Here is a 23,225-nt window from a genome sequence, read left to right as displayed (position 1 = left end):
GATCCTTTTTATTTTGTGTGTGTAAGCAAACATCAGGGCCAACTGAAACAGTTTTCCCAACATGTAAAAAAAAAAAAGAAAAAAAAGAAAAGAAAATGTAGGAAATAAATACATTCAAGAATATAAAGAACACCCGCTCTTTGGCACTTATTAGTGAAGCATAAATGAAAAAAAGGACTAGATTTCTCAAGAGAAAGCTGAAGAGAAATAATATCGACAGCAAGAAGGAGCAACGTCCTTCTAGCTTCTTCGATATGATCTCTGACTGAATGTGACCGGAGTGAAAGTAAACAAGCGAGCTCGAGAGAGAAAAAGAACGCAAGCTTCGCCATGGTCTGATCTTTCCACAGTCTGCAGTTAAATAAAACCTTTTGCACACATTCAGTCTGCTCATTGTCATGGATACCAGAACAAACATTTTGGGTCAGCGTCAGACTGATAATACATTCCAAATGTTGGGCCAGTGCATCCCTAATGGCAATAAATATAGAAATTACTGATCAGAGAATCAAATTACAGTCCTATAAACTACTAAGGGCTCAGTTAAGGATGAAACACAAAAGCATATCTTGTTTTCAGACTTGATTTTGCTTCTTCTTACCTCCATGCCGAGCCGGATGTCCTCCAGGACACCGTCCACCACGTGGATCCCCACGTCCTCCTGGTAGGCCACCAGGCCAGCCAGCAGGTTGGCCACACAGTGGATGCTGTTGTACTTCACGTTCCAGATGTTGACCATGCAGCAGATCAGGTAGCTCTTCACCTCGGGGTCCTGCCATGGCAGCTTGCGCATCTGCCTCAACACCTTCTCTGTGGTGACCTTGGACAGGTCCTTATAGAGCAGTTTGCAGATGTACTCCTGCAGCGGCGGCCTCTTCTTCTTCACCGTCTTCTCCATGGGCGGCGGGTTGCAGTAGTAGTAGGCGTTCTCCACCATGGTTACGTAGCGGGCATCAAGGTGCTGGGCCTGCTTTTTGCGCATCATTTGTTCCTGGAGCACACATGGGACAAAAGTCAGGCTAAAAACCACTCATTTATCTTTATATTCAAATATTTTCTCTGTTTTTGTCCTTTTCTATATCACATTCTAGTTATCTGCTTCAAAGTGAACAGAAGCCCAGTGAAGAGGACCAGTACTGACCAGCAGGACACTGGTGCGCAGGTGAGAGTCGGGGGATCTGAAGAGGAAGCGGCCGCAGGTCTCCAGCAGTGTGCAGGCCATCTCTATGTGATGGTGCGTAAAATCAGACAGCAGCATCTGGAGGAGGAGGAGACATGGACAGAAATCTATAACAGCTAAGCTGGATGTCGTCTCGCCGGCTGTGTTGTTATTCTGATGCATGCACACAGCAGAGTGAGCTCTGGAAGCATTTCGTGCTTGTTATCACAGTGAGGATGAAGGTAAGTAAGTTTAGTTTTTCACATCTTCATCTTAATGTGGCATTTTGTTTGTGATCTGATTGGATGAGCAGAGATGTTGCTAAAAGTGTTTGTTTTCTTGTACAGGGATTTAAAGACAAACAGCCTGATGTGACTCAGACAGTGGCTTCTTTCACCCACCTTGAGACACTGAAGTGTGTCTGTCTTCGAGAACATCTTGAACTTGGCCAACTCGCCGATAAATCTGACGGTTTTATTCTTGGTCTCGATGTTGATCTGATCCTTCTTCCGAATCTAGAAACACAGATTCGATTCATAATGTTGGCAAGTGTTTTTAATGCAAACATGATGGAAAAAAGCAAAGTATGACAAATCTATTTAAAACCTGATGTAAGTGAGCAGAGAACCTACATGAAACCTGAAGTCTCCCTTCAGCATGGAGCACAGGTCCTCCGCCACGTCTGACATGCATGGATGCAGCGTCGCCACCAGACGAGAGTAGAAGGGCAGGAGATCCAACCTGCAAGAGGAGAATGACTCAGTGCACCGCTCACAATCACACAATCAGTCATGATGATAGCACCCCCTTGTGGTGATTAAAGGTAAATGCCAAACCAGATGAAACCTACCTCTGTCTGGGGACAGTGAAGAGAGCACGGACAAGCTTCCTCCTGTTAGACTTGGTGTTCATGTTCATGCAGAAGTCCATGGCAGCCTGTAGGAATCACCAGAGATCATAAACCTTTACAAACTATCCAACATCTGGAAGCTCATTGTTTTCCTTGGATCAGTGTGTCTGTCCTCACCTTGTCTATGAGGTCTCTGTTGACACAGTTGGGAAGCTGCTGGATGAAAGCATCCACGATTAGCTTCAGGTGAGACCCCGTGTTAGCTTCCTCGTCCTCTTGTTCTGCACAGACAGAAACAAATGTTCACTTTGTATGCAGTTCAAATGAAACCAATGCAATGTGTATGTTCCACTTATTGTTCATAGCTTTGTCTATACAAGGATTTCTGCACCATTTTAAAAACTCAAAGTATTAGGCCACATCTCTTAATCTCTGAATTAAGATATTTTTAGTCCTATATCCATGCAGTCTTCCTTTTTGTGAAACAAAAAAAAGAGGATGCCACTACTGCAACTAGTCAGTTCATAAGATTTCTTACCTCCTAGATATTACAAAATCAACTGTAAGTCAGCGCTGCTTCTGTGAATCAACTGCCCCCATCTCATCCTGTTGCCATCATCCTCCTGTCACACCAACCCTTGTACGTCCTCCTTCACTACATCCATCCTTCCTCTCTAATCTTCTTTTCCTTCTGCAGCTTCTTTTCCTTCTTGTCCTCTGCAGCTCCATCTTCATCATCCTTTATCTGATATATCCACCAACCCTCCTCTGCACATGTCCAAACCACCTCTCTGTCCACTGTTACACTTCTGACCCAAGCATTAGGTAAATTCATACATTCCAAGCTGTAGAACCTACTCGCAGAAGACCCAGTAAATCTCACAGACTGCATAAAAGATGGAGTAGGTGCCATCTAGTGGTCTACAAAAAAACAAAGCCAATACTTGAGTGACTTAAGCCTGCATTTCTTCTAAAGGCCAGCAGAGAGCGCTTCTGCGAGCTGTTAAAGAAGCTGGCTGTATCCCAATTCAGGGTCTGCAGCCTTAAAGGCCGCATTTTAAGGCCGATTACGTCACCGCGACGCGACGAAGGCTGTCCCAATTCGAAGGCTGCTCGAAATGCGGCCCTCAAATGCGTCCTTCATTTCCCTGAATTTTAAGGACGTGGCGGTGTAGACTTAGTGGGCCAACATATCCCAGAATGCATAGTGCGGCGATGGGTGTGGATAATTTTGCCGAAAAAAACGGCGGACGAGGGGCGCTTGAAGAGTAAACTTTAAGTAAGTACTGAATATTATGTCACTTATTTATGTGCAAATGTTTAATAACGAAGAACATGAAAACATTACTGTTGGCCACATGTCGGCAAAGTTATGTGACATTAGTGACGTTTGTACAAACTTGTTTTTAAAGCCTTTACTTTAAAATATACACCATTCAATAGCTGAACTTAATCTTACAGAGAATGATCAAAGCTCATGTAGAAACAAACAAACTAATGAACAAAAGATTTTCTCCTTCATTTCTGTCAAACAATGCTGTATGTAACGTTTCCAGCTGTTAGTATCATGGTTGCTAGGCAACCTGGGCAGCGCAACGGAGGCTAGACCGTCCCATTTCACAAGCCTCGCACTTCCGGCCTTAGCGGTCTTTAAGTACGCGGCCCTTGTGGACCGTTAAGGCTGCGTACTTTAAGGCTGAATTGGGATACAGCCATTGTATAGACGTTTATGATGAAGCAGCCTTTGGCTCCTCTGATCTTTGACCTCAGTAACCATTTTCCTGATGAGTTTATGGGCTAGTTTTAAGTCCTATTGTTCATTTAGTAAATTATAGTCCAATCAGATTAAAGGACAAACCGGTGTATTTTCATTGGCTAACTTGTGATTAAACACTGTCAGCCAATGAGCATGCAGTAACACATCATCATAGAAGTAGTACAGTAGCTGTTTTCTGGAAAATCCTGTTTACCTTGTTCATCGAGCAGTTTTTTGGCCAGCTCTTCATTTTCCACCTCGTCTGAGCCCTCTAGTTCAAGAGGTTCATCTGTGATGTCCAGAGCCTCCAGCTCCAGCTCCAGCTCCTCTGTTGTGCTGCCCGCATCCTTCCCCTCTCTGCCATCTGAACCCAACAGCAGCACGGTCAAAACAAAGTACACAAATCTCTTCCTTTTTTGTAAGCATGGGTGTTTTATAACATACCTTTGGCATCCTCCTTCTCTTTGCCCTGACTGCTCTTCTCGTTGTCCTTAAAGAGGATGGCGGGCACAAATGCCTTCAAGTCCACCAAGTTCTCATAGAAGTTACGAGCGTCTTCGTCTTCCCAGATCCCTCCTTCCAGGTCATACTCTCCAGGCTTCCCGGGGGTGAAGATGTCGATCCCGGGGCCGTGCTCTGTGACAGCAGAGCCATGATAATATCAGATATTAACAAAAAATTGACAGGGTATAATATGAGGAAGAAAAAAAAATGTGAGGCCACACACCCTCCTGCACAGTCTTGTCCTGAGGCAGCTCGGGCATGTTTTCATCCAGCAGATCAGCCAGAGACTGAGTGTTGGCCAGCAGCTTCTGGTAGGAAGTGGCAAATTCCTCGTACTGCTTGTGTCGGTCCTCGCTCAACTCTCCTTTGGAATGCAAGATCCGCCTGAAGAGGACAAAAAGTTAGGTATGCTCAAACAATCACGCAGTGGTTTCCCGTAACAGCTGAACCTCACCTGTTCTGTCTCTCAATGTTCTGCAGCTCCCGGTGGTCCTTCTTCAGGTGTTTGGTGAGTGATGTGAAGTATTCCCGCAGAAGATTCTGGAAGGGCTGCTGCTTCTCACTGCTGATGATCTCGCTGGGAGGGAAAGCCAAGCCAAACTTCTCGGCCGCCAGTTTCACCTTGCGGGGCACCAGCCCAGCAATGTCGTCCCCGCAGTGCTTACAGAAGCTGATCACCACGGAAACATGGGTGTGCGTCTCGCGGTCAGCCCCAATTATGTTTTTCAGCTGCTCGTAAATGAGCGAGAGACCCTCTTTGTCTGTGAAGAGACCGACGATGGTGAGCTCGGCGATGAAGCGGAGGTCTGTGCGCAGCTTGCTTACGTTGGGTGCCTTCTCCTCCTTCCTGGCTTCAAAGTGCTTCTTCCAGGCCTGCAAGAGCAACGGGGCAAACTCGGCGTACCTCTGGTGGAAGAGCGAGCACAGATGGACCGCGCAGCCGACATCTGAGATCTTCAGCTTCGCTTCCACAACGGAGCTCACAGCCTCACCGATGTACTTGCTGAGGTTGAGTGAGGCAAAGTCGTTGGAGAGTGAGTCTCGCTGCTGCTCGGTCAGCGTGCGCAGCTTCTTCACGAAGGCGGTGTTCTTTTTAAGGCTCGAGTCCAGGCGGCTAAAGAAGGCCTCTTCAGGACGACCCTCCTGGGCATTCTGGTTCTTGCTGCGCAGTTCCTTCCTACACTGATGGCGCTCCCATGCCTCCTGGTACAGCTGATGCCCCTCCTCCTTCTCCCTGTAGAGATGGGGTGACCCGCAGAAAGAGGCGTGATTAAAGAAAGATAGTAAAACCAGTGCAGTTGTTTCGGGTGCTACAGTGGCCCTAAGACTAACATCAGGGGTTGAGATGGATGGTGGTGATCAACTCTGGCTCTGCGAAAGGTCAAGTCAAACATATACACGCTGGACCAGCAGACACATCACTTCCTCTTATGTTTATTTCTTAAATGAAGGTCATGCTGACATCAACATGCTTTTAAAACATAAAAACACATGTTCTTGTATCAGGTTTTTAAAAGTAGGAGACACAAAAGAAAACTTTCATCTGCACACAGTGTATGACAAACTTTTAACTTAAGGTTTAAGTGGCTGAGCTTTATCACATTTTTTACATGTTACTGTATTAAGTATTTTACACAAAGGCCACATGGAGATATTCAAATAAACTCACCTGATCAGCTTGCATTTGAACTCAACTACAGCCATTTTAGGGAATCTAGAAATTTTGTGTAGTTCATTTATTACATGCAAATTTACAGCTTTTAAACCCAACAGATTAAACTGTGCACAAGCAGATGAAGCACTGATGTGGAGAGGTTTTGTATTTCTAGTACATTAGGATCCCATTAAAGATCATCTTTGAATTCAAATTTATTAATGCTAAATTAGAAAAACTACAGAGATTCATCTTGGGATAAAGATGTAGGTCAAACCGCCATTTTATCAGCTCTTATGTAGCCAAATCTCCATTTTATTGTGAATTTTAGTGCAGTGTATTATTCTACAGACTTTAAAAACAAGTCTTTGTATGCCTTCCCCACTCTTATTATGCTTATATACTAATGAGCCTCAGCATAACCACTGACCAAAATTTGTGCTGGATTTTGACGATAATGTTGTTCTTCTATATGATGTGGACCAAGACCACAGCCCTGCGCTTGGCAGATTTGTTAACATTGGTGTGTCCACACCTTCCTCCAATAAGTGTGGCTAAGATTAAGTAAGCGGTAGAATTGATCTAAATGGCATTTTAAACATTGCTAAAATCGCTATTAACTCAGAATTTAACAATCAAGATGACTTACTTGAGGAGGGCAGCCTCCTCCTCACGTTGTCTTTTGGCTTCCTCCTCTTTAAGCTTCCTCTCCTGCTCCTCTTGCTGCCTTTTCTCTTCCTCTTCCTTCTTCTTCTGCTCCTCCTCTGCCTTCAGTTTTTCCTCCTCTTTCTTCTTCCGCTCCTTCTCCTCCTTCTTTTTCTTTTCTTCCTCCAGCCGCTTCCTCTTCTCCTCCTTGCCGCAGTCTTTTTTGCCGCTCATTTTGGCCTCGTCTTTGGCCTTATCCCGAGCAGATGCCGGCCTCCTCTCAGCCTCCCTGTCCTTCTCCTTTTCCTTGTTGCTGAAGGTGCAAACATCTTTCTCATCCATGTTTACTGAGCGCTTGCGTTCAGCAGGCATACTGAGGAAGGACAACGAGAAAAGCTTAATGGCAATAGATGCTGCTGTATAAGTTAAAGAATCATACAACAATCTGTGCTTTTTTGAAAATATTTCCATCAGCCTCTTATTAAAATTAAAATATTAATTATCAGCTTTGTTATTAAATATTCTGATTTCCTTTGATTCTATTCGACCATCCAATTTAAGAAAAAACCCTCAGGAGGGTATGGAACTTGTTGTCCAAAATCGTCAAATCAACAAACCAACCATTTACGATCAAACAAACTCAGCTTATATGGGTCCAAGTTACATTTACACCGAATAATACAGTCAAGTATAAAAACATTTATACTTTTAATTTTTTTTTTTTTACATGCACATTCCACTGACACTGTGACATACAGTGCTGTACTTTGCAGCTGAGTTTCATTCCTGATGTTACTGAGGTAATAAGCTGCACATATAACATCTATCTGCAGATAATAGTGCACTTATAACATACTGTAAATAAGAGAATACATGAAAATATGGCACCTGCATTTTAAATTGAAACTCTGATAATAACCTGCTCCCAACACAGTGATGTGTTCAGCATCAGTTACCATGGTGATTTAGCCAACTAAAAAGAGAGACACTGAAACCTATGATTTGAATCTCAAGACAGCTCACTAAACCATTCATCTCACTTCAGAGTACACCCCTCTGGACTCTCACTGTGGGTGGGGCTGCAGGTACACTCAATAGCAGTGAACTAAGTGAGGAAACGATGTACAGTATCTCACAAGTACACCCCTCACATTTTTGTAAAGATTTTATTATATTTTTCCATGGGACAACATGAAAAATCATGTCTGTTCTGTTTGTAAAAACTTAAAAGTTAAAAATAACAATTTAAATAAAATAAATAAATAATAATCAAGTGGACCACTTGGAAAAATAAATCCTTTGGGCATTTCTTTTGGCCTTCAGACAATAATTCTGATTGTTACAGTGCTCAACGGAACATTCAAAAAAATAAATGAATCAATTGGGCCAGTTTCATTTAGGCATTTACTCACTTTTGTTGGCAGCGGTTTAGGCAATAATGGGTGTGGGTTGAGTTATTTAGAGATGACAGCAAATTTACACTGTTGTACAAGCTGTACACTCACTTCTTTATATTGTATCAAAGTGTCATTTCTTCAGCGTTGGCCCATGAAAAGACATAAGAACATATTTACAAAAATTTAAGGGGCAGACAGATACATCTATATCAATTCATTTTGAAGATGTTTTGAAACAAATCAAAAATAAGTAACTAAAATTAAACATGCACACAGACTATCGTTGTACTGCTGTGTGTGAACCGCACAGATAAGCCCAACGATTTCCTGTTTACCTGACACATTAAAACAAATTCAGGATTGATATAATCTAAAAGTCACGTCTAAAGTCTCCAGACACAAAATGGAGGAAGGGTCATCGTGATGAGATGTCATAAGGGCCTAAAATAAAAAAAAAAAATTCAGTTTAATCAAACATTCAGACAGAAACTCCACGTAAACACGGCTGAACGGGCCCTGCAGGTGAGCAGGTAAATCAAGCGAGAAGCTCCTTAAAGCTGACACCTGTCCGCGCGTGTAAACGCCGTTTGGTTCGTGCACGTTTTTAAAAAAGAAGAGATTAACACTAAACGTGTAATGCTGTTCCACTGTAAACGCTACGTTCAACAGAATCAACCTTTTGGGGTTGAACTTGTAATGTTAAAGTCAGCGTGACAGCCGCCCACGCAGACTCCGCCTGTTATCCGCCAAACCTGCGTCAGCCTCCTCCGTGTGAACAGCTTAGCAGAAGCTTCACTTTAAAAGACAAGGAGAAAGCCGCGTTCACAGCGCCCAGCAGACGCTGCGACGTTTTTAAACGAACAAACAAATTTATAACAAAAAAGAGCTAGTGTTAGCACGGCTAGCGAGTTTAGCTCAAATGGACTTAGCGAAAACAGGCACAAACAAACGCTTAGACAGCGCAAAACTGACAGACAGTAATTACAACGCAAATTTACAAACATACAGCAAGCACTCCCTGTTTAGAGAAGCTTAGTTTATTCTAAATAATATGTAAAGATGAGCGGGGTTACCTGTTAGCCGTAGCAAAACAAACATCGGTTCATCCGTGCTGGTTTCCGGGTGAACAGCATCAGGACCCTCTCGTTTTGGAGTTCCAAATTATGCCTGATTAAAAATGTGTAAAGTGTAGAAGTAAATTTAAATCTATTTTGATATACAAAGAGGTGTTTACAAAGGTTATAAAGCTAGTTATGTAGCTATTTGGTGGTTACGTGTTTTGATATTTACATGTTTACATGTTTGAATGTTTAGACATGCATGTTCAAACCAGTAATAAGTATGTGTTATATCTACCTGGTTGTTTTCCCTGTTTTGATCTGAGTATAAGCTTTCCTGGCTTCTGAGAGGCCAGTGAAGTATTCATGAGGGCGGCACACAGGAAGTGTGGGTTGTTGTTGCAGGGTGCTAAAAGTAAAGAGGCTGCTAAAAAGTTATCCGTCTCCGTCTTGCTGTTCCTAATTATTCAGAGAGATTCCCAACCATCTAGTGAACCCTCACGTTACAAATGTATAAGTTACCTTACATTTTCTCCGATACATGAGAGCATTTTTATTCTGGGCTTTCTAAACGATTACCTTAACAATTTAATCTTCAAAGACGTGAATAATATTGTATTATATATTAAAATTATTGTCTCCCCAACAGCCAGCATTCCAGACTACTAACAGGTCAGACAATGGCTGTATCCCAATTCAGGGTCTGCAGCCTTAAAGTACGCAGCCTTAACGGTCCATAGGACAATCTTAAATAAGTGGTTACAAAGAGACATCACAATTTTTGGAAGAATATTATTAACCAAAATGGATAGTTTATCTAGATTTATATATCCAGCTTACTCTTTATCAATATCAAATAAAGTTATTAAAATAATTAATAGCATGAATTTTAATTTTATTTGGAGAAATAAGTGCCAATATATATCTAAAGATGATTTGGTTAAACCATACATTGAAGGCGGTGGAAACGCAATTGATTTTGATATAATGAATGGTGTTTTGAAACTTAAATGGTTAAAATCCTTCCTAAATAATCCACACTCCATTTGGATTTTATACCAAGTAAGCTCTTTAACACACTGGGGGGTATCGATTTTCTCCTAAAATGTGACTTTGAAATTACTAAGCTACCTGTTAAACTCTCTGAATTCCATAAACAGGTCCTTCTTTATTGGAAAATGTTATTTAAACATAATTTCACTCCACATAATAGCCCAATTTGGAACAATAGATATATACTGATGAACAGAAAATCTATTTTTATTCAAGATTGGTTATCAAAAGGTGTTTGGGCAATTGCCCATTTTGTAGATGAGGAAGGACATGTTCTAGGACATCAAGATTTTTGCCAAAAGTTTAATATCCAATGTTCTAAAAGTAAATTTAATCGGGTTATAAAATCCATTCCATTGTCACTTAAAAACATAGTTGTAAATGATATAATATATTCTGACATCTCCCCCAAGTTAAGGCAATTATATATAGATCGCATTCGATTTTGTGATGCTAAATGCAATAATAAGTTTCTAAGATCTTCATTAAGGAGTCTTTATTCTCCAAATTTACTTAGACGTAATTACATATTAAAAGATTTCCAAAGGGAAGAAATTGAAAAAATAAGAACTGATTATATCACCTTCCCTATCCCTCCTAAAGGGAAAGAAGTCCAATTTAAAATCTTGAACAAAATTTACCCGACAAATAGACTCCTTGGTGATAGATTCAAAATAGAAACGGGTAATTGTGTATTTTGTGAAACAGAAGAGGAGGATTTGGACCATCTATTCTTTTTGTGCAATTTTATACAAATATTTTGGTTGGATTTTCATACCTGGCTTTATTCCAGTGGGATTCAAATTACCCTATTTACCTTAAATATGATAATGTTTGGAGTGTTTTTGAAAGAAAAGAAAACTAATTATGGTGTTAATATGTTATTAATCATGTGCAAGCAATTTATACATAAATGTCGTTTTCTTAAGACTAAACCAACACTAGCTTACTGGAAAAACGACTTAAACCTGTTGGTTAAATCTTTGACCTTAGTTAAAAAATAAAAAGGCTGCTTTTTTTGTTTCCTTTGTGGAAGATTTTGATTTAGTAAGTTAATAATCTGTTAAGTTATGTGACCCCATCTTTATATTTTCTTTTTCCTATGTATGAAAGTTGTTAATATGTAAGGAATGTTTATTCTCTGAATCTGTAATATATGGTGCATTTTGTTTGTATGTTAATATTACTAAAAAAAAAAAAAAAAAAAAGCCTTAACGGTCCACAAGGGCCGCGTTCTTAAAGACCGCTAAGGCCGGAAATGCGAGGCTTGTGAAATGGGACGGTCTAGCCTCCGTTGCGCTGCCCAGGTTGCCTAGCAACCATGATACTAACAGCTGGAAACGTTACATACAGCATTGTTTGACAGAAATGCAGGAGAAAATCTTTTGTTCATTTGTTTGTTTGTTTCTACATAAGCTTTGATCATTCTCTGTAAGATTAAGCTCAGCTATTGAATGGTGTATATTTTAAAGTAAAGGCTTTAAAAACAAGTTTGTACAAACGTCACTAATGTCACATAACTTTGCCGACATGTGGCCAACAGTAATGTTTTCATGTTCTTCGTTATTAAACATTTGCACATAAATAAGTGACATAATATTCAGTACTTACTTAAAGTTTACTCTTCGAGCGCCCCTCGTCCGCCGTTTTTTTCGGCAAAATTATCCACACCCATCGCCGCGCTATGCATTCTGGGATATGTTGGGCCCCTAAGTCTACACCGCCACGTCCTTAAAATTCAGGGAAATGAAGGACGCATTTGAGGGCCGCATTTCGAGCAGCCTTCGAATTGGGACAGCCTTCGTCGCGTCGCGGTGACGTAATCGGCCTTAAAATGCGGCCTTTAAGGCTGCAGACCCTGAATTGGGATACAGCCTATATATACATATGTATGTATGTATGTATGTGTATATATATATATATATATATATATAGCTATATATATAGGATCGCAAGTTCGATTCCTGCCTGGGGCGTCTGTATCCAGTAAGGGTCCTAAGGCTAGACCCCCTATGCTAAGCGAGCCTACCGCAGACATGAGCGAGACAGATAAATAAGAAGGCATGCCGGTTCGGACGTCGCCCGGATCAACAAGGTCCGCGTCAGGTGTTGAGGAACCAGGGCACCCTGACGAAAAGTGGGCTACTGGAACAAGAAGGCATCGGTGGGCAAGAGACGAAAACAGGGCGTTGTTGGAATGCTACTACGCAAGTAACCCCGGCGGAAGGGGCTACATGAATAGGATGAGGGACCTATGGATTCTTCGATACCCAACATCCACAATGACGGCGAAACAACTAGTAGCTCAGTGTTCCAACATTCGAAAGAAGGGACTGCTCTCACAGCTAGAGATTGACGAGGTACAACACAAATGCTACGGCAAGGAGGAGTCAGGACGCCAGGTCAGGGGGGGAGATATCATCACCCCCACCCCCACTGCTGTTCTGCATAGGCCTGAACCCCCTCAGTGAGATCATTAACAAGACTGGCTACGGATACCGACTACGGAACGGAGCAGTTGTCAGCCACCTCCTGTACATGGATGACATCAAACTGTATGCCAAGAGTGAACGAGACATCGATTCACTGATCCACACTACCAGGCTATACAGCAATGACATTGGAATGTCGTTCGGACTGGAGAAGTGTAGTCGGATGGTAACAAAGAGAGGGAAGGTAGTCAGAACTGAGGGGATTGAACTACCAGAAGGCAACATTGCAGACATAGAGGACAGTTACAAGTACCTGGGGATCCCGCAGGCAAATGGGAACCATGAAGAGGCCGCTAGAAAGGCTGCAACCACCAAGTACCTGCAGAGGGTCAGGCAAGTCCTGAGGAGTCAGCTGAATGGTAAGAACAAGATCCGGGCCATCAACACGTACGCCCTGCCCGTGATCAGGTACCCTGCTGGGGTAATAGGCTGGCCAAAGGAGGAGATAGAAGCCACTGACATAAAGACAAGAAAGCTCCTTACCATGCATGGAGGGTTTCATCCCAAGTCCAGCACCCTGAGGCTGTACGCTAAGCGGAAGGAAGGGGGCTGGGGACTGGTGAGTGTCAGCACCACAGTCCAGGATGAGACAACGAACATCCAAGAATACATTGGGAAGATGGCCCCAACTGACCGAGTGCTCAGTGAAAACCTCAGGCAGCAGAAACCCAAGAAAGAGGAGGGAGACGAGGAACCATCATGGAAGGACAGGCCCCTGCACGGTATGTACCACCGGCAGATAGAGGAGGTGGCTGATATCCAGAAATCCTACCAGTGGCTGGACAAAGCTGGACTGAAAGACAGCACAGAGGCACTAATCATGGCAGCACAAGAACAAGCTCTGAGTACAAGATCCATAGAGGCTGGGGTCTATCACACCAGGCAAGACCCCAGGTGCAGGCTGTGTAAAGATGCCCCAGAGACAATCCAGCACATAACAGCAGGGTGCAAGATGCTAGCAGGCAAGGCATACATGGAACGCCATAACCAAGTGGCCGGCATAGTGTACAGGAACATCTGTGCCGAGTATAACCTGGAAGTCCCGAGGTCAAAATGGGAGATGCCCCCAAGGGTGGTGGAGAATGACCGAGCTAAGATCCTGTGGGACTTCCAGATACAGACGGACAAAATGGTGGTGGCTAACCAACCGGACATAGTGGTGGTAGACAAACAGAAGAAGACGGCCGTAGTGATCGATGTAGCGGTTCCGAATGACAGCAATATCAGGAAGAAGGAACACGAGAAGCTGGAGAAATACCAAGGGCTCAGAGAAGAGCTCGAGAGGATGTGGAGGGTGAAGGTAACGGTGGTCCCCGTGGTAATCGGAGCACTAGGTGCAGTGACTCCCAAGCTAGGCGAGTGGCTCCAGCAGATCCCGGGAATAACATCGGAGATCTCTGTCCAGAAGAGCGCAGTCCTGGGAACAGCTAAGATACTGCGCAGGCCTCAAGCTCCCAGGCCTCTGGTAGAGGACCCGAGCTTGAAGGATAGACCGCCTGCAGGGGCGTGCTGGGTGTTTTTTTTAAATTTTTATATATATATATATATATATATATATATGCAACCATCCAAAGCAACCGACAGTGCACGAAAGAGGGAAGAAGACAGGGTGGAGTGGTTAGCACTGAGACAGACTGACTCCCGTCCTATGGTAGCAACCCTCAACCGGATAAGCAGAAGAGAATGGATGTATGGTTTAGAAGACGGTGGCAGATACAACAAGACAGACAACAAGGCTGAAGTACTTTTCCCAAGTATTCACAGAATTCAGACAGCTCTTATTGTGGCTGCGCTTCAGGGACACTTCACTCAGTTAGAAACTTTCCCAAGAGAAATGAACTATTCAGCTGTGGCTCTAGTTCTGCCTTTCCCTCTTTTCCACTTTCTCTCATTGTGCTTTTCACAAGTCTCTGATTCCTCTTGTGATTTTAGCAGTATGTATTTCATCAGCTTTTAAAGCTAACTTTTCCTTTTATTTTTATTCGGCCTCCCAGAGCCTGCATTTTAGTCCTCTCTTCCCAAAAATAACACTTCTGAATACCATCTATACATACCCACAGTGGTAGCAGCAGGATGCCCGCAGTATGCAGTTTAATAACAGTTCTCGGGTTTTGCTCATTCCTCAGAGAGTAGAGATTTATTTAAACACACTCTTTCCACTTGTTCATTCATCTGAAATTCCCTCCTGGCACAGCCTTGCTGTGTGTGTGTGTATGTTACAATTGCAGCTTTATTGGCACGGTATGAACGAGGCACACATGCATGTGAGGGGAAACCCAGGGACGCTCCACAGCGAAGCCATTCACTGGAGAACTCCACTTAGGTGTGGTTATATTATAACATGCTTATTACAGATGACAACCGTGTGCTTTTTTACGATGTCATGTCTGGACGATTAATGATGAAAATGCTGCCCTTCCTAAAGAGGGTGTTTAAACCATTCTGCTAACTTCCAACTCCATATTTTACAGACATGCAAAGCTACTGCTGTAAAGCTCAAACTCAGTTCATCCTCACCCTTTAAACCAACTCTCTTCTCATTGGCTGCCTCCAATACACAGGTTTGAACAGCAGGTGCGTAGAGGTTCTGTGCACAAGATGTCTGTTTATGCAACATTCCTTCTTGCTTAATACAAAGTGAAGAGTAGATAAGACTGCATGTCAGAAATTTTAGCTCAGACTTTGGCCACGTTTAATAAAAGAAGTCATTTTAAAAGCATATTTATGATAGCAAGTAAACAAGATCATAAAGACTAACGGATGGTGTTTTTTTTTCAGGAGCACCACATCTAGATACTTGTGTACCCTCAAACAATGCAAACTGCCACTAAATTTGTTTTTATTCAGCAGGCTGAATTTGCTTAATACAGTGAAATATAAACAAGAAAGCTCTACTGAGCATGCTCAGCACGAGGATGTCAGATTGAGGACTACATGTTCAGAAGCTGCTGTACATCACAAAGTGTCATGAAGAAGAAATCACTGTAGATGCAGAAGATTAAAGTTTTATTTCAACAGTTCTTTGAGCAACTGAATATTTCTCCAGATATGTAATCCACAATAGCAGATCGTCATGCTTCGCTGAGCCACGTCCCCAAAATCCCACCTGTACCATCAACAGGGTCAAGACAAAGGATCAGGAAAAAAACCCCCAAACAATGCAATATGTCTCTAAATAACAGCTACACAAGCTAAGAAAATTTTATCAAAAAAATACTAATTTTAAAAAGTTACATCAGCAATGAATGTGGCTAAATCTGAAATAAAACTAGACCTATCGCAGACTCTAAACAACAACAAAACCCCCCAACAGATTAATGAATCATTCAGGGCAGTGTCTGATTTGAAGGGCCAAACAAATAACGTTTGCAAAATCCACAAAAATTTTACACAGCAAACTCAGTCCTGCAGAACTGCAACGAGTCACTTTTCAGCTCAGTAACAGGAGCCAGAGACTCAGAAATGGAAGAAACCATCATTTTATAAACCAGTTCACTTTGACCCATTTCTGCCTGATTATAAAGTCTTCCACAAATTTTAGAAGTTTATGGAGAAGTTATTTAGTAACTGATTATTGAATATTGAACCTCATTTATCACTTCATACCACCTGTAAGTTACTGGTATTTGACTTGCAATCAAATTAATTTTCATCAGTCTATGGAAATTACTTATACAGAAAGGCTGATAACAGAAAAGCTTCTGCCACTGACTTCTTCTTTGGAAAACTGCTGTAGCCCCAACAGTGTCTGAGTTTCTGTGTTCATGATCTGTAAGTCACTGAGATGATTTAATAAGTAAAATCCTTCAAATTTCACTTCAAATCAAATTGGTTTCTTCCAGTGGTTGATGGATAACAGGTGGGACCTGACAGAAGTATTCACTATGTAAACTTGTTTAAACATGTCCATGCAGATTGCTGATGGATTCCCATCAATGTCTTCTGCCTTCATGTCTGGACTATCATAAATGTCGAAGTCCTTCAACTCTACAGCTAATGTGAGTACCAAAAATCAGAAAAACAGCAGATGATGATGCAATTTTTCTAATATTACTGTAATTGCAATTTTTTTTCAGCCTCCAGCAGTAGATGAAGGTTTGGTGTCCTGAAGGATCTTTCACAGAGCTCAACTGCAGCCTTCTTTTGATTGGTTGGTTTAAACCACACCTCCATCCATCTGTGTTAAAGCTGCGTGATGAGAGTGATTTAACACTTGAGGAGCTGCCTTTGTTATGAGTTTCAGGTTTCTTTAAGACTTTGGATCAGTGCTGCTGAAGCCCAGTGGAAGTAGTACGAACAGCAGTGTTAACATGCCATATACGTTTAAATCTGACACGATCCACGATGAAATCCCTTCTCTTCTAAAAAAATACCTGTAATAAAAATGGTAAAAATATCTAAAGAGGTATCTCCAGCCGGTCTCACTGTGGATGGCCAATAGCAGGAGTCTGTGCAGCAGACCAACATGTAAAGATGGCCTAGGGTCTTTGAGCCAGCCGGCTCTTCCCTTCTTCCTGCTCCATCAGCTTGAAGTGAGTGTAGGACAGGATACCTGCCAGAGTACAGAGGATCCCCAACGCCTGAGTGAGAGACGGGAGGAGAGTAGAAGGTTTGGAAACTGAAAACTGCCTGGTTTGACTCATCAGAGCAGCACAGGAAGACTCACCTGGTTGAGTGAGAGTGGGTCATGGAAGAGCAGGTATCCACCAACCAGTGTGATGCAGAATTTAAAATGACCAAACATGTTATAGCTGTGAACTAGAATCAGGATAACAACATTTATGAATGTCATCTGAAATATTTGTACCAGAAGGACCTTGAGGCAAACCCCTCAGCACTATTCTGAAAAGACCACAACTCTTCCAGAAGTCTCTGAAGACCTCTTCAAGATGTTTAATTGCAATTTGCTTTTTTTTTTTACCACTTATCTGGGTCAGAGGTGTAAGGAACGCAATCAATGGAGAAATGTACAGGCCTTTCTCTCTTTTGTGACTTTCTGGAAGGATAACATGTTCAACATGCCTTAAAAACACTAGTTAGATGCCTGAACTACATCAACTGCCTACTTTTGATTTAGATGAGCATTAGGTTAGACAGCTCCTCACAAAATACCAATAAAACCAGAAACCTAAAACCGCCTTAAAAAATTCTTAAAAAAAAAAAAAGTTCCAAAAACCTGGGTGAGTCCTCAAAACCTAAGAAAAACAGCGAAATGATCAAGAAGACACAAAACCTTTAATATAAAAGTTCTCAACCCTTAAAGAGGTGTTTGGTTTGGAGTTCTTGAATCCCTAAAAAGCTCCTCACAAAGACTTCAAGACGCTGAAACACGAAAACTGACTCAAGGAGGTTTTAAATCTTTCCAAGGCATAAACAGGTTCACTGTAAAGAACTTCTTAAACACCATTTTAAGAAGTTCTGCAACCCTTTCAATAAGACTAGAAAGTTTGATACATATGTAGCTCCCAAAGCTGCCAGAGAAAACCAATGTCTCCCCTGAAGGAGATCAGGAACACAAGAAGTCCAAAGAAAGCCTCATATTTGCACAAATTACTTCAGTTTACTTATTTATTAAAGTAAACTCCAACGAGATCCACGACAAACTGAAGCAACCACTGACAAACTGAAGCAACCACTGACATTACAAGACCTCTTCTGGCCCACAAGTGTTTGAGGATACGTAACAGGTGAGGTGTTTCCAATGATCCAGTAGATGGATAGGTTGACCAGGAAAGCCACCACGCCCGAGAACAGCACAGTCATCTAGAAGGAAGAAGAAAGCAGCCAGAAGAAAAGGAAAACACTGTTACCAGCTGCTCCAAATCTCAAACTAAGACTTGGAACATGAGTCAATGTATTAAATTAAACACTTCTATCTATTAATACATATAGCAGTATTTAATAACCAACTGACCAATGTGACTATCAGCAGAACAGACAGGCAGAATAAATGCCCCGCTTTTAATGTCTTTGATAAAATGTGGCAGACTATTACTTGGAAAGTCCCAGACATTAGATCCAATTGCAGATCATGTAGCTGCAGTTGTGTGCGTCTTTTTAAATGGTGTGTTAGTGTGTGTGTCATGTTGAGTCTGACCAGAGCAGGCAAAGACCAGGGTCCAAATATTCCTCCGGATCCAGTCAGCGGCTCAAACAGTGGAACGATGCAGAGCAGGAAGGCTGACGATAGAGGAGCCTAAAAGGACAGTCTGTGCAGTAAAAATCTACAGCCATTGCATTATAACAAGTATAAAATATAAATAACATCCTACTATTACTCCAAAGCTCTCAGCTAATCTGTCTCTGACCTGTAATGTGTCTTTAAGACACATTGCTTAATAGACACTGAAGCTGATTAACGTTTGATTTTACTGCTCTAGTCTACACTGTGTTGGTGAGGTGACAATCGTCAAACAATCTTTTAATTAATACATTTTAAATAATTAATTTTAAAGTTGTCTTTTTTTTTTTAAACAAAAACCTTGAAAACTATGTTAAATACGTGGTACTAAAGATCTAGTGGACAAAGTACTTTTTAATTCCAAGTCCAATTCCAATACCATCATTTGGAACTGAATGGTACAAACAAGCTCTAAACCAAACATCAGCAGATCTAGAGGCAATTTGCAAGTCATTATGAAGAAGCCCTATATGACGGTAACAGGTCCTGAATAATTTATATCAGCAAGTTACAGGACGAGCCATAGGCCAACGTCAAAGCCCCAAATCATCTGAAAGTATCAAAAAGTACCAACATAACTCTAGATGACAACTCGTAACAAGTCCCACATAATTCTGTACCAGCGGGTCCAAGAAAATATCATGAATCCAAATCAAGACACAATTGAGCAACCTGCAAATCAAAAATGAAAATTTTAAGTCTCTAAGAAGCCCAAGAAAAGAATAACAAGTCCCAATTCCAGTTTTAATGTAAGGCCAAACATTCCTAGAAATATACTTATTAAAACCTAGGAAATAATCCAAATGAAATGAATAATAGTACAAAAATTAAGCCCAGGGTCTAAAGTCCCTATCCAGTTTGCTGTCCAAAATCAAAAGCCCAGTTGTTCATCAACAAGTCCTGTAATAAATCATTAGCATTACAAGTTTCAAGAAAAGGGAAACAAGTCCAAAATAAAATATTAGCAAGTAAACAAATATTAAAGATCTAATTTCCAACTCCAGTTCCAAAAAAAATGCAAAGAAGTCCTGGGACTAAATCTGAAAGTCTTAGGCCAAATCCCAAATGAAAGGGAACAAAGTCCAAAGCCTTGCATCTTCAGTCTGGTTCCAAGTCGAGACAAGCCAGCGAGTCTCCAATTATGACCCTAAACTAAAGCTACAAACCTCAGGCCCCAATAAAAGGAAATAAATCTAAAATCAAGTCTCTGGTCAAAATAAATAAATAAAATCAACAAGTACAAAAGTCTTGTTGCAAATTCCAAAATAGAGTTCCAAATCAATTCTAACATCTTATAAAATCCACAGACAAAACAATAATAAATAATGACCAACAACTCAAGGCAAGCAAAGTAAGCAGTCCAGTTCTACCCCCATCGCATAATAAGCAGTATTACATAGGAAAACTGATTAGATTATCTAACTCTAGATACTGAGTATTCAGTGATCTCTTACTTGGTTTGAGGCTGGGTCTCACCTGATAGTATAAAAGCTGCATGGAGTTCACCTGGAGCTCATGTTGCTTTGCCCCCACCCACTGAGAGAGAAATGTGGAGAACAGTTAATTACTTTACTTCAGTCTCTGTGGAGTGTTTTGTCAGCATATACATTTACTCACCACTTGGTAAAGTGACGTCACCAGAACTCCAAGAGACGCGAACACAATCCCCAGCAAGTTGAACCGCACATCATAGTACGAGTTCAGTATCACTCCTAATGTTATGGGTACCTGAGGAGAGGGGAACAGATTGTGCTGACATTGTTTCTCACTTACCCCAAAGTGACCCAAACCCCAGTATCCTGTAAGAATCATTCAGATTGGCATGTTTCTACAGCTCTAACAAGCAGATGGGACTTTGCTAACCAGTGTAAGTTTAATCTTGGTGGAGAAGGTCTTCTTGTAGTAGGTGGTCTGGATGAGGATGATGACGGGAGTGGTCATTGCTTTAGCCAACTGGTACGTTCCTATCGAATTGTTCTGTAGGGAAAGGTTGGTAAATACCACGAACCCGCAGAAGCTCAGAGCCAGCCACACGATCCTGCGAATCGGAAGGCTTTTTGGAGCAAAAACATCCATTTTCTGGCAGAAGTAGAGTCCCAGCCAGGTGACCACAAAGTGAACGAGGGTCAGGGTCATGTTGGGGAAGCCATAGTGTACGTAGATCCATTTGTTGATGAAGACGATACAGATGGAGGAGAATAGATTGACCAGCAGGCCAGCAACAATGCTCCTGTTGGCTAAAAAGCTGGCAGCCATGATCTGGGAGGCCTCAGAGTTAAAGTTACTCAGACGGAGCTTTGTTGAACTTAGCTGAGCTGCTCACACTGGCCAAAGAGAGATACGAGTGTTAGAAAGTCTAAAACTAAAAAAAAAACAGTCAAGACGCTCATGGTACAATACAAGCTACAAGCAAGATAAGTGTTTTTCTATTTTGAGAATCCAACAACTACAATAAAAAAAATCATTAAAAGGTTTAACAAAAGCACTGAATTAACTATATGAAGGTAAATATATTATCATATTTATACATAGACCTCAATTTTTGAGTCTCAGACGTAATTGAGCAAACTAACTTAAATATAGGGATTATTTTTGGTACTTGGATGAAAGTCAGTGATCACCAAATGCTGCATTTACTACTTTGAGATGCTCCGCCATGCCTTTACTTCAGCTCCTGTCAGCTGCTGCTTGTTTTATTGAGTCTTCAGTCACAGAAAGGCTGTTTTATTGGTTTGAGATCAGGTGACTGACTTGTCCAATGAAGAATATCACATTATTATTATTATTTTAGTTTACTTTTGCAGCCTTCTTTAGGTCATTATGAATTTCCACTTTGAAGCTATCTGATCAGTTTTGTGTCATTTGTCTGATTGTGAGGAGCGAGTACAACCCTTTACACTTTGCAATCCATCCTCATGTTTCTGTAAGCAATCACTTCAATAATAAGCATTAATAGTAACCAGTATTTGCACCTTGTTGTAAATCATCTCCATTTCCATTCATGAAGTCATCCCTTAGTTATAGACTTTGACTGTGATACACTTGCCCAAGTCTTTTACTTGGTTAGATGTCATAAAGTTGTTTTTATTATCTGTAGTGGCCTTTTGGGCCTTTGGGTGCTGCTGGGCTGAGCAGTGCGTTTACTTGGTGACTTATGAAGTTTCTGCTCTCTATCATAGATTTATTTGTGTTTTTAGGGTAATAATGGCTAAGCCACGTTAGGCGTCCCAGTGAACAAATAGTTATGGACCTAACTGAATATTAGAGATTAATATAGGTGTTTTTACTCCAATACACTGAAAGCACACAAAAGAAAGTTCCTTAAATTGTAATCCAGTGTCGTAAATAGCATAATAATCGTTAAGCCCTCTCCAAGCCTTCAGACTACCGGAGGGAACATTTTGCCGTTTGTAATGGTTAACGGTTAAAATAACGGAGTTCTGCCTGATGCTCGGTCTTACTTTATGTTTTACTTAAAACCATTAGGTGGAAACCGGTAGAGCTACTCAAGTTCACAGCTCCACTCACATCTAAAACGATACGTAGTATACATATATATATATATATATATATAAAAAAAGACTTATCCGCTTCTCTGTCTGTCTGCCAGGCACTGAATAAAGTTTACCTCGGGTCATCTTTCCATTTGCCTCCCTGCTTCTCCTCCGTCTCGCCTTGCTGCCGCCAAACAAACCCCGGAGAGGTACCGGTCTTCCCCGGCGTTCGAAGCTCCTCTCCCGGCCTCTGCAGTGCCCAAATCCCCGCTGCTGTGCCGGAGGAATGTCTTCCCTGCTCTTCCGCAGATCGTAACACAGCCGTGACTTCTAGCAGCAGGAGAAGAAAAAAAAACACCCAGTGAGTGAATATGTTCCTGCTTCCTCCCAGTTTAACACCGTTTACCGTTTGTGTCTATCAAGCAACAGCGGCTGCTAACGGACCGGAGGGAAGAGGAGCGCAGAGGTGGTCTATGTGGCAGATGTCTCCCTCCATAGAGAAACTAAGCCGGGTGCAGAATTTGCAGAATGCCACAATGAAGGGTTTTCCAGCATGTTTAAGTCCGTGCCAAAGCATCTCAGTCTGATTTAAGTCCAAACTGACTGGGCCACACAAAGAACCTAAAGGGCAGCAGCCCCAGACATTCACACTACCACTATGTTTGACTGTTAGTATGATGGTCTTTTTATGAAATGTGGTGTTAGTTTTATGTGAGGTGTAACAGGACTTAAACCTTCTAAAAGTATATTTTTCCCAAAATATTCTGTGGACTTTGGGATCATCAAGATGTGTTTTGGCTAACATGAGACTAGCCTTTGGCCTGTCTTTGGTCAGTGGTTTTCTCCTTGGAACTCGCCATTTTTGCCCAGCTGTTTTCTTATTGTTGAATCATAAACTCTCAACTTAACTGGGGAAGGTGAGGTCTGCAGTTCTTTAGATGTTGTTCAGGGGCTTTTGTGACCTCCTGGATGAGTCATTGAT

General features: G+C 41.7%; 2 protein-coding genes across 9 annotated transcripts in view; both read right to left on the bottom strand.

Annotated features, from left to right (window-relative positions):
- upf2 (UPF2 regulator of nonsense mediated mRNA decay) overlaps positions 1–11,711 on the bottom strand; it is a 33,239-nt gene extending 21,528 nt beyond the window's left edge. For 4 of the 6 annotated variants that reach the window (XM_086270244.1, XM_086270246.1, XM_086270247.1 and 1 more), the window contains exons 1-13: positions 11,688–11,706; positions 9,039–9,132; positions 6,573–6,941; positions 4,724–5,503; positions 4,493–4,653; positions 4,210–4,401; positions 3,980–4,129; positions 2,187–2,290; positions 2,010–2,095; positions 1,792–1,900; positions 1,561–1,674; positions 1,142–1,258; positions 602–991 (exon numbers count right to left, since the gene is read on the bottom strand). In XM_086270244.1, coding sequence (XP_086126370.1) covers positions 602–991; positions 1,142–1,258; positions 1,561–1,674; positions 1,792–1,900; positions 2,010–2,095; positions 2,187–2,290; positions 3,980–4,129; positions 4,210–4,401; positions 4,493–4,653; positions 4,724–5,503; positions 6,573–6,940 — 2,571 coding nt within the window. In that variant the 5' untranslated portion in view covers position 6,941; positions 9,039–9,132; positions 11,688–11,706. Of the gene's footprint in view, positions 1–601; positions 992–1,141; positions 1,259–1,560; positions 1,675–1,791; positions 1,901–2,009; positions 2,096–2,186; positions 2,291–3,979; positions 4,130–4,209; positions 4,402–4,492; positions 4,654–4,723; positions 5,504–6,572; positions 6,942–9,038; positions 9,152–11,687 lie in introns of those variants that run through there. The other 2 variants (XM_086270245.1, XM_086270243.1) reach the window with 2 other exon arrangements.
- A 3,618-nt stretch (positions 11,712–15,329) lies between these two features.
- On the bottom strand, positions 15,330–22,881 carry slc35e3 (solute carrier family 35 member E3). Of its 3 annotated transcripts, XM_086268493.1 has the most exons (9): positions 22,688–22,881; positions 22,378–22,573; positions 20,613–21,073; positions 20,367–20,477; positions 20,226–20,285; positions 18,666–18,764; positions 18,249–18,331; positions 17,235–17,319; positions 15,332–17,148 (listed from the first exon to the last, which is right to left on the bottom strand). In XM_086268493.1, the coding sequence occupies exons 3-9, from the start codon at positions 21,003–21,005 to the stop codon at positions 17,047–17,049; spliced, it is 933 nt and encodes a 310-aa protein (XP_086124619.1). In that variant the 5' UTR covers positions 21,006–21,073; positions 22,378–22,573; positions 22,688–22,881; the 3' UTR covers positions 15,332–17,046. The 3 variants fall into 3 exon arrangements, with proteins under 3 accessions (XP_086124620.1, XP_086124619.1, XP_086124618.1); XM_086268492.1 differs by lacking the exon at positions 22,688–22,881 and having other exon boundaries at positions 22,378–22,678; XM_086268494.1 differs by lacking the exons at positions 22,378–22,573; positions 22,688–22,881 and having other exon boundaries at positions 15,330–17,148; positions 20,613–21,068.
- Positions 22,882–23,225: the final 344 nt, after the last annotated feature.

The sequence above is a fragment of the Aulonocara sp. 'chitande type north' Nkhata Bay genome, linkage group LG17 (genome assembly GCF_057382095.1).
Source record: "Aulonocara sp. 'chitande type north' Nkhata Bay isolate Kocher_YH1m ecotype deep benthic linkage group LG17, A_spYH_male_GT1.1, whole genome shotgun sequence".
Taxonomy (NCBI): Eukaryota; Metazoa; Chordata; class Actinopteri; order Cichliformes; family Cichlidae; genus Aulonocara; species Aulonocara sp. 'chitande type north' Nkhata Bay.
This window is presented reverse-complemented; position numbering and strand designations above follow the sequence as displayed.

What these genes read in the sequence shown, in the direction of transcription:
- slc35e3 (XM_086268493.1), bottom strand. Translation starts at nt 21,005, where the DNA reads ATGGCTGCCAGCTTTTTAGCCAACAGGAGCATTGTTGCTGGCCTGCTG. An exon ending in TGCAGCTTTTATACTATCAG is followed by an intron (nt 18,765 to 20,225) that starts GTGAGACCCAGC and finishes CTGTCCTTTTAG; the next exon opens with GCTCCTCTATCGTCAGCCTT. An exon ending in GGAAACACCTCACCTGTTAC is followed by an intron (nt 17,320 to 18,248) that starts GTATCCTCAAAC and finishes TCTAGTTCACAG; the next exon opens with CTATAACATGTTTGGTCATT.